Source organism: Panicum virgatum, chromosome 4K (genome assembly GCF_016808335.1).
Source record: "Panicum virgatum strain AP13 chromosome 4K, P.virgatum_v5, whole genome shotgun sequence".
Lineage (NCBI taxonomy): Eukaryota > Viridiplantae > Streptophyta > Magnoliopsida > Poales > Poaceae > Panicum > Panicum virgatum.
Window position 1 is genome coordinate 44,733,022 of NC_053139.1, and position 10,475 is coordinate 44,743,496.

At 49.5% G+C, this 10,475-nt stretch overlaps 1 protein-coding gene across 1 annotated transcript; it reads left to right on the top strand.

Moving 5' to 3' along the window:
* Positions 1-7,381: 7,381 nt before the first annotated feature.
* On the top strand, positions 7,382-9,217 carry LOC120704288 (protein IRREGULAR XYLEM 15-like). The gene is made up of 2 exons (XM_039988634.1): positions 7,382-8,629; positions 8,768-9,217. Exons 1-2 carry the CDS (start codon positions 7,893-7,895, stop codon positions 9,036-9,038), a joined length of 1,008 nt encoding a protein of 335 aa, XP_039844568.1. The 5' UTR covers positions 7,382-7,892; the 3' UTR covers positions 9,039-9,217.
* Positions 9,218-10,475: the final 1,258 nt, after the last annotated feature.

Genomic DNA, 10,475 nt, shown 5'->3' on the forward strand with positions numbered 1-10,475 from the left:
TATGCATCTCTGCTCTGTTCTGTAACCAAGACTGCAATTCAGGCACTTGACACTGTGTCTCAGGTGTGATGCCAAAATGCCTAGGTGGATACCCATAGAGTACTTCGAATGGAGTTTTGCCGAGAGCGGAATGATACGTGGTGTTGTACCAGAACTCCGCCAATGACAACCATGAAGCCCATTGATTAGGACACGCTTGAATCATGCACCTCAAATATGTCTCCAAGCACTGGTTAAGCCTTTCTGTCTGTCCATCTGTTTGCGGATGGTAGCTTGAACTCATATTTAGTGTTGTGTCAGCTAGCTTGAACAATTCTTGCCATAAGTTGCTTGTGAATATTTTGTCCCTATCTGAAATTATGATCTGAGGCATTCCATGCAGCTTATACACATTATCCATGAATAGTTTTGCTACAGATGATGCTGTATATGGATGTGTGAGGGGCAGGAAATGACCATACTTTGAAAATTTATCAATGATGACTAGTATGGTGTCAAAGTGCTTGGATTTGGGCAGTCCATCAATGAAATCTAAGCTGATTGTATGCCATGAAGTTGGTGGAATTGGTAACGGTTGCAGTAGCCCTGGATACTTGTTATGTTCAGATTTTGCTTTCAGACAGACCTCACAGTTGGTGACATACCTCTTTATGTCGTCCTTCATGCCTTCCCAAGCAAATAATTGCTTGATTCTATTGTATGTGGCTGTTATACCACTGTGACCCCCAATGCCATTTGTGTGTAGAGCCAGCAGCACGGCCTTATGTGCTTCTTCATAGTTGCCTAACCAAATACGCCCTTATAGCGGATGATGCCATCACTGAGAGTGTATCCTTTAGCATTGGAGCCTGTCACACTAAGCTCAGCCAGTAAGTTCTTTGTTGCGGGGTCCTTGAAGTAGGCCTCAGCAATTGTTTCCAGCCATGTAGGCACTGCAGTGGATATGGCTGCTATTTCTGAATCAGATTGTGCCTTCCTGGAGAGAGCATCCGCTGCCTTGTTTTCTGGTCCTTTCTTGTACTGGATTCGGTACTGCAGCCCCATGAGTTTGATGAATGTCTTGTGCTGGAGTCCATGAGTCAACTTTTGCTCAGACAGATGGGTTAAGCTCTTGTGATCAGTTAAAATGGTGAACTCCTTATGCTGCAAATAGGATTTCCATTTACTTATAGCTAGCAGTATTGCAAGGCACTCCTTCTCATAGGTGGACATTGCTTGGGCTTTTGGTCCTAGGGCTTTGCTGAGATAGGCAAAGGGATGCCCAGATTGCATCAGTACTGCCCCAATCCCCTTATCTGAAGCATCAGTTTCCAGTTGAAATTTCTTGGAGAAGTCAGGTAATGCCAGAACTGGTGCACTTGTGAGAGCTTGCTTGAGAGCTTGAAAACTGTCTTCCAGATTTGCATTCCACAAGAAGGTTGCTCCTTTTTTCAGCAAGTCTGACAATGGTTTACTAATGGAACCATAATTTTTTATAAACTTCCTGTAATACCCTGACAACCCCAAAAAGCCTCTGAGTTGCTTGATGTCAGTTGGTGTTGGCCAGTTTTGCATTACTTGTACTTTGCTTGGTTCTGTTGCAACACCTTGGGCACTGATGATGTGCCCTAAGTACTCCAGTTGGTTTTGTGCAAAAGAACACTTGGACCTCTTCAGCAATAGCTTGTTGGCTTGCAATATAGCAAAGACTTCCTTGAGATGTTTGATGTGATCCTCCATGGACTTGCTATAAATCAGTATATCATCTACGAACACCAATACACTCTTCCTCAGCATTGGGGCAAATATGTCATTCATGATTGCTTGGAATGTCGCTGGGGCATTAGTAAGGCCAAAGGGCATGACCTTGAACTCCCAGTGGCCATTGTGTGTTTTGAAGGTGGTCTTGTGTTCATCTGCTGGTAGCAATCTGATTTGGTGATATCCAGATCTCAAGTCCAGTTTGGTGAACCACTGTGCTCCATGTAACTCATCCAGGAGTTCATCTGTTATGGGAAGTGGATATTTGTTTTTCACAGTTATGTTGTTGAGGTGCCTGTAGTCGACACAGAATCTCCAAGTACCATCTTTTTTCTTCACCAATAGTACTGGAGAGGCAAATGGGCTTGTGCTTGGCTTGATTATCCCTTGCTGCAGCATATCTTTGAGTTGTCTCTCTATCTCATCCTTCTGGGCTGGAGAGTATCTGTAAGGCTTGAGGTTAACAGGTTGGGTGCCCTGTTGCAGTGTATGGAGTGATCATACTTCCTTTGTGGTGGCAGCCCCTTAGGGTCTTGAAACAGAGTAGCATGCTGATCTAGTACTTGCTGCAGCTCTGGAGGTACTTCTGTAGATTTTGTTTGTGTTTCATCATGTGGTGCCAATTGGACAATTTGTGCTACCCCTCTCTTTCTGATCAGGCCTTTGAGCTTCTTGACTGTAATCTTCTTACAGTGTGTTGTGTTATCCTTAACCCCTACTGAGTGTAATTCTCTTTCCTTGATGACTGAATCTCATCCTTTTTCTCTTCCAATGCACCCACATTGGGCTATGTTGCTCCAACCAATCAATGCCCAGAATTATGTCATAGTACCCTAAGGCCAAAACTCTTGCTTCAGTGGAGAAAGTATGCCCCTGAGCCCACCATGTTAGCTGATTAACTTTTCTGGTACTCCTTAGTAAGCCCCCATTGGCCATTTTCACTTGTGTTGCTGGAATATCAACAGTTGGCAGCTTTAGAGACTGCACTAGTGCCTCACTCACAAAGGTGCCTGAACTGCCTGAATCAATTAAGATGAGGACCTCTATGTGTTGTATCAGCCCTTGAATCCTGATGGTCTTATTGCCCTGTGTACCTTCTGCAGCAAAGGCAGACAAGGACAATAATTCTTTTTCACTATCTTGGCTACCGTTGTCAGTTCCAGCTTCACTTTGTTCTTCATGCTGCAACAGCTCCATCAGTTCTTCAACTACATGTAAACCCACTTGTTTGGGACAGCGATGTTGTGGGCTGTATTGTTCCCCACATTTCATACAGAGACCACTTGCTCTTCTTTTTGCTCTCAGGGCTTCGTATTTGTTGTCCCATTTGTTCTTGTTCTGGTACTTGTCTGCTTGAGGCTTCTCTGCTGTGGCAGGATTGTTCAGCACACTAGCAGTTGGTGTAGTGCTTGAGGTTTTGACAGCACTCCTGCTGTATTCTCGGGCTCCGGAAGAAAATCTTTTGTTTGATGCTTCCAGCAACTCTTCCTGCATTAAAGCCAATGATAACGCGGCATCAACTGTTCTAGGTTTATGTAGTGTTATGGCATTGCGTATGGGATATTTCAAGCCATCTAAGAACTTTTGAACAAAGAACACATCTTCTATGTCCTTGTTATGAACTAGAATTCTATGCTTGGCAGTTTCAAATCTACCAGCGTATTCAAGCACATCCTCAGTTTGCCTAATGGAAAGGAGATCTCTCATGTAGTTATGGTAAAGGTCTTGACCAAACTTCTTCTCTACTGCTACACACAACTCAGGCCAATTGTCAATGGAGTGTTGTGCTTCATAAGTTTGCAACCATAGCTCAGCATTACCCCTAAAATTGATGGTTGCAAAGGGGACCCACACATGCATAGGAACATTATACATGGCAAAGTATTTTTCACATTTTTCTTTCCACACTCTAGGGTGTTCACCACTGAATTTAGGGAAATCTAACTTAGGCAACTTGAACTCCCTAGAGTCATACTGGTGAGTAAACATGTTCTGCCTTCTAGTGCTGGTCTCAGGGAAATCAGTAGCCAAGAAAGTGGAATTGGGAAACTGATTCTCACCCTTGACCAGGGTGTGATGGAGAGAAGAGTTCCTCCCATCGGCACCCTGGTAGTGTGGTACGACGCGGTGGCCGTTGGCCCGCCCCTCTTCCTCGCGCGGCGGGGCCTGAGGCGGAGCAGTAGCGGTTGCTGCTTCCAAGGCCTCGATGCGCGACGTGAGATTCTTCATCGACATGCTGAGTTCGGTGGAGATTGAGTCTGCATTGATACTCCACGTGTTGAGACCGTCGACGGTGGTGAGCAGCTTGAGTTGCCCAGCCTGGAGGGCCTTCACTTCGGTGACAAGGAGATCGAGTTTCTCCTCCGCCGTGGCCATCCTTGCTGTTAGGGTTGGTGGTTTCCGGCCGCGTTGGCGAGATTTTGGGGGCGGCGGCGGCGGCGGCGGTGGTGGGCTTGGGGAAGGTGAACTGGGTTGTGGATTGAGTGGAGGTCGGGAAGTGGTGGCGGTGGTGGATGGTGGCGCCAGGGTCAACTAATCCGGCGGGACAGGACAAGATCGAGTCGCCGCGGTGGAGAGGAAGCTCTGGATACCAAATGTCACGCTCCTGGGGTAACTTCGCCGGCGTCGCGCACAGCGGGGGGGCGAGGTCGGCGGCGCCGCCTCGGCAGAGCAAGCGATGGAGAGAGAGGAACGGTAGTTGTGTTTAGGTTTTCTCATCGATGCGTTTCCCGTCGCCGCACAGGCACAAGTACTGGGTACACAGGCTCGTGGCCCAGTCGGCACGCAGGCCCAATAGAGTTCTATTACATGGCCTTAGGTCCATACAGATGTAGCCCATGACAAGATACCTTTTGGTTTTCTTCAGGAGTCGTGACACTACTCACTAATCCAGGTGCTGTTCATAGAGACACGTCAGGAGTCAATGCTTAGATCTCCGGTTCCATCAAGTACGATGTTTCAATGCAGCGTTCGAAAACACTAGCGCAGTCAGATCCCAACAGAGCTCCGCTGATTGCAGCAACAGGCCAACAGCAATCTGCTAGTGCTCTGTCTGAAAATTGAAACTGGTTTATGGGTACATTGAAATGGACGAGGCTCCGCTGCAGTTGGCCGCCGTGCAGTTGAGTCACTGCGTGTGGGGCCTGCACGTGTGGGGCCCACGTGGCAGTGACCCAACTGCAGGGGAGGTAACTGCAGCGGATCCGGTTCCCATTGAAATGGTGTCTGCTTTGTCCTAAAAAAAATGGTGTTTGCTTGCATTGACACTGGTTTATGGGTACTTTGAAATGGTGTCTGCTTTGTCCTAAAAAAAATGGTGTTTGCTTGCATTCGCCACACTGTTTGCTAGTTCTTGTCGAAACTGACAGCTGAAGTTGTTTACTGTTGCTGTCCAGGTTTTCTGTTTGGAATACAAGGCCAGAAACTCCACGGAGGCAGCTGGCATTCTTATGTTTGGAATACAAGGCCAAAATACTTTGTACCCCAATTTGGCCGTCAAACCAACACATTGGAGCATAACTTGTTCGAATCTAGTTGCATGCTAGCTCAGAAGACAGCAATGTACTTTGTTCCTTTTTAAACTCGAGTCCTTAAGCATCGGTCAAGTGTAAGGCTCTCAGAGGTTTGCCTCCTGCATCCCAGCTGGATGGAATAAGCTTTCTAGTTTCTCCTATCCATGCTCTGAACCCTAAACTGCATAAAACAAGTCCATAAAAGAGCACTGAGCTGGCATACTATCAGGATTAAACAAAACCACCCTCAAAGCTTTCAGCAAGATTCTGATCCTGGGAGCAAGAGCAATCACAGCATCCATAAGCACTGCGGATCTGAAAAGAAGGCGAGACATTGCTTTCGATGATTCCATTAACTCTTTGACGCCATTATCGACCTAATATTTTATTTTCTGGTGGAGGAGCAGCATCAGACGAGCAAGCTCTCCTTTTCACCTTGCAATTGCAAGGGGAGCGCCGGCATGGCGTGGAGATTTGGCGCATGCCAAACATCCTTGGGAAGCCGCCTAAAGTTTATGGGCGTCAATGTTAAGAGACCAAGACAGCATGCTTGCTCTCACCTTTCTTCAGATGCACTGATCGTTTCTTGCTTTTGATGCTTGGTGTTTCTATTATATTATACTCCCTTGGGTCTCAGAGAAGCAACCGATATTGGCAGAGCAAGCAGTCCATCAGTATCCATGGTTTTCATGGATTCCCCAAAGAAATGCCTTTCGTATAGGAATTTTTCTACATTTTCTCCAATATATATTTTTTCTATAGGAATTTTGGGGATGCCTGTACAAAGATTCTGTGGGATAAGATACGCTGGGTGCTGTACTATGCTTATGCAAAATGCTGCCCCGTTCTATGCCAGTAAGATAAATCTCTCTGGCGCTAATTGTCGGAGCACCCTCTGTTCTGAGATTAGCTTACAGTTGCTTCATTCTCGGTTGCACAATAGAGTAATCACTAATCCCAGTGGTTCAGAGATCCTTATTAGAAAAAAAAGCGGGGGCAAATGCTTCAGGTTCAGGACAGCAGCAGCGCTGCAGGGGGGTCGTCAGTGTGGTGGCAGCTTGTGCTCTCTTCGGCTAGGCTCCGTTTAGCATGAAGCATTAAATGTAGTTGAAAAAATAATTAATTACACAGTCTAACTGATTAGCACGAGATGAATCTTTTAAGCCTAATTAGTTCATGATTAGACATTATTTGTCAAATAACAACGAAATGTACTACAGTAACTTTTTACCCTCCTTTTTACAAACTAAACGCGGCCGGAAATGGCCGGACGTCGATGGATGGGCAGCAGATTGGCGTATACGTGTCAGCCCCGTGACTTAAATTCCAAGCGTATTCTGATAACACCTCCCCATCAAACTCATTTATGGATGGAGGTGTGCATTTCTTTTTTTTTCTTTTTTGTTACCAAAACAAAACAACATTTCCTGGCACCAAACTTTGGTGTATCTGAAGACCTCTCTTGCTGACTTTTATATAAGGAATTAGGTGGTAAATTTTTACGCATCGGTTCATGACTCCTCATGCTGACTTTCAGTATGAAGTTCTTTTCATTTCGAAACTGATGGCACATCCCCTCATGTAGTCATATGTTCAACTAATTTCTGCAAAATATCTTCCCAACTAATTGATTGTGCTCCTCGACCTGCAGCGTTTAGCCGTTCCAAGGCCAAGCTGGAACTGGCATTTGCAGGCGAGAAAATGTGAGAGGGCCAGCACGTTTCATTTCATCATGCTGCTTTCTGCTGTTTTCCCTTGATGTCGTGCAGAACGGCAGACAGCGATGGCTTTCATGGCTCTCCACATTTCGTCCATTCAAAGGAGCCTCGACGGCCTAACAACGTGAGTTTTCCTACATGACAAAAAACCGTACCTTACGTTGACGCAACCGGATTGAAATTGAACTCCACAGTGGTACCCCTACTACTGAAACATAATTAAATACTGTAGCATCTAATGTTTTGTAACGGACAGATTACTTTAATAGGACTATAATTCAGATTCTGCTTACCACAAATAATTGTTTTTTGGGGGGCTACTGCTACAGTATCAGCGGCAGATGCTACTACTTCAGATTAAGCAACTCGTTTGCTATCTTCATGGGAACAGTCTGTGGTAGTAGACAGTAGCGGTGTAACACTGCTCCTATCTGGGTTCGACATGTTTTGGGCGCGATTAATCTTCTGGAGCCTTGCCTAATCCTCCATGCCGAACGCCAGCGCCGCTCACGAAAACGAAGAGCACCACCCACCGCAAATCGCGGCGGGATTAAACTCCTTTCCCCCTTCAATTCAACCACCCTCCGGACTCCGGACCGAACCCATCTTCTTCATCTAGCTAGCTCCTCCGGTCCTCCCTCCTCCTCCACTTGAGCTGACACTTCATCCATTCCCCATCCCACGCAGCCACCACCACAACCTCCTCCCCATCTCAACGGCAGGGGCGTCAACTGCAGAGGATCTCATTCCCCATCTCGCTCTCCACTCCCAACTCGCTCTCGCTCTCTCTATTTCTCTGGGAGAAGGGGGAGCCGATCAGTCCTATTAAATTCGTCACGCCCACCTGCACGTCGGCTCCACCTGGCCATTGCCTTGCTCCAAGTTCGTGCCTTGGGGTTCGGCAGCCGGGGGAGGGGAGGAGATGAAGGGGCTGAGCGGGGCGAAGCTGCTGGTCGTCCACCCGTCGTCGAACAAGTCGCCCGGCGGCGCGGGGTCGCCCGGGGCGGTTCTTGGCGCGCGGCGCCGGGTGTGCGCCGCCGTGTTCCTGGCCTGCTTCGCGTGCGTGTCGCTGGCGACCACGCTGCTGTCGGCGGCGCGGGACCCGGGGGCGGCCGGCGCGCCCGGGAGGGCGTCGGCGGCGTTCGCGGTGCCGGCGAGGGGCGGGGGCGGCGGCGGCGGCGGCGCGGCAGCGGCGGGGACCGGGGAGGGCCTGCCGGGGTACGTGTTCGACGCGCTGGTGCAGTACTCCTCGGCGGGCGGGAACTCGACGGCGAGCATGCCGGGCGCCGACGTGCGCGCCATCGCGGCGGTGCTGAAGCGGCGCGCGCCGTGCAACCTGCTGGTGTTCGGGCTCGGCGGGGAGACGCCGCTGTGGCGCGCGCTCAACCACGGCGGCCGCACCGTGTTCCTCGACGAGAACCAGTACTACGTCTCCCACCTCGAGGGCCGGCACCCGGGACTCGAGGCCTACGACGTCGCCTACACCACCACCGTCCGCGAGTTCCCCGACCTCCTCGACGCCGCCCGCGCCGCCCGCGCCGCCGAGTGCCGCCCCGTCCAGAACCTCCTCTTCTCCGACTGCCGCCTCGCCATCAACGACCTCCCCAACCAGCTCTACGACGTCTCCTGGGACGTCATCCTCGTCGACGGCCCGCGCGGGTGGGTAACCCATCCAAGATCCAACTTCTTCCATTATCCTCTTCTCCACCCACACCCCCAAAAAAGATCCATTTCTAGTTCGAGCTGAACGCAACCCTCTAAATCCCTCCCCAATGCGGTTCGTGCTCGGTGGAACAGGTACACGGCGTCGTCGCCCGGGAGGATGTCGGCGATATTCACGGCGGGGGTGCTGGCGCGGACGCGGGCCGGGGAGGACGCCACGACGGACGTGCTGGTGCACGACTACGAGCGGGAGGTGGAGCGGGCGTGCTCCAGGGAGTTCCTGTGTGAGGAGAACCGCGTCGCCGAGACCAGCACGCGGTCGCTCGCCCACTTCGTCGTGCGCGGCGGCAGCGCCGTCCGCCGGGATTCCTTCTGCTCCGGCGCCGGCGCGGCGGCCGCCCACTAGTTTTTTACTCCGATTACTCTCACTCACCTCCTCTTCTACTTTTTTTTTAACCTCTCTCGATGATGGTTGTCAATGATGATGTTGTTTGTCATGTCAGTGAAAAAAAGAGAAAGGTGAAGCCTGTAAAAATTGGTGTGACAAAAGAAAATGCAGAGGAATGTGTCTCTGTCCTTGACGAATCCGTGGTGCTGGTTCATTCTCTCTTCTTCCTCCTTTCCCTTGCCACGGATTTTTTTCGCGTTTCCTCGACGCAACTACCAACCAGAACCAGAAAAATTCCTTCCTTGAAAAACAAAAACCGACACGTGCAAAGAAATTTGACACTATTCGTTAGCATTACTCCCTGAATACCTCGGAACAGAACATTCCCAGGTACTGCAGTAGAGTATTGCAAGTGAGGATAGAATTGAGTGTTCTGATTTTTTTTTTGAAAATAAGAGTGTTCTGAATTTCTCTGTTAAATTCTTAGCAGTAAGAAGTGTACGCCATCACAATCTAGAAGTGATCACTCTCACTGTCTCGCAGTACCACATACAACAATGGCATCATATGTAGGTCATCTTTACACGTAAACTCCGTAAACATAAAAAAAATCGTCACATCGAATGTTTCGATATATGCATAGAGTACTAAATGAAGTCTATTTACAAAACTTTTTGCATAGATTGACTGTAAATCGCGAGACGAATCTAATGAGCCTACAGTAACTACCTGCTAATTATTGATTAATCATGAATTAATTAGCATCATTAGATTCGTCTCGCGATTTACAACCCATCTGTGAAAAAAATTTATAAATAGACTTCATTTAGTACTTCAAATTAGAAAAATTCCAACACAAAAAATTTTTGCGCTCGAACTAACACGGCCGTAATCATCAATCATGTTCAGTGCTCGCAATGGAGAGGAGAGGCCAGGGGTGAGCCGTGAGCGTCGAATTGGCCGCATTTACATGCTGCCATTTTTGGTTCTCTGCAGATCCTTCATTGACGCGGGGCCCTTCTTCTGGCGGTCTGGCCGCCCGGGCCTCGCTGCCTGCCTGTCCACGGCCAGCCCCCCACTGTTTCCCTGGCCGGACGTCGGGTCTCGGGGACCGTGACACAGGGCCCCGGCGCGGGATGGGCGGCGGGAGTGGAGCCTCGCGCGCCCGTGCCGGCGACTGTTGGAGAGGGGAGGCACTGACGGAGGCGGCCAGACGCGACGCAAAGGTTTCTGCCGGCTCGTGCGCGGCACGGCGGTGGAACAAAGACAGCTCGCGCATCACTACTGCCCTTCGCTCCGTGGTCGAACGAACAGCGAAATCTGAGGACGGCCTCGCCTGCTTTTTCCGCATCGTGTGGACAGATTGAAGTCGGAGTCGTCGCCTAGTCTCACTTTCACCGTGTGATCTGGGTCGAGACCTGGGTCTCCAGTTCATCATCTTCTCAGCTGACGAGG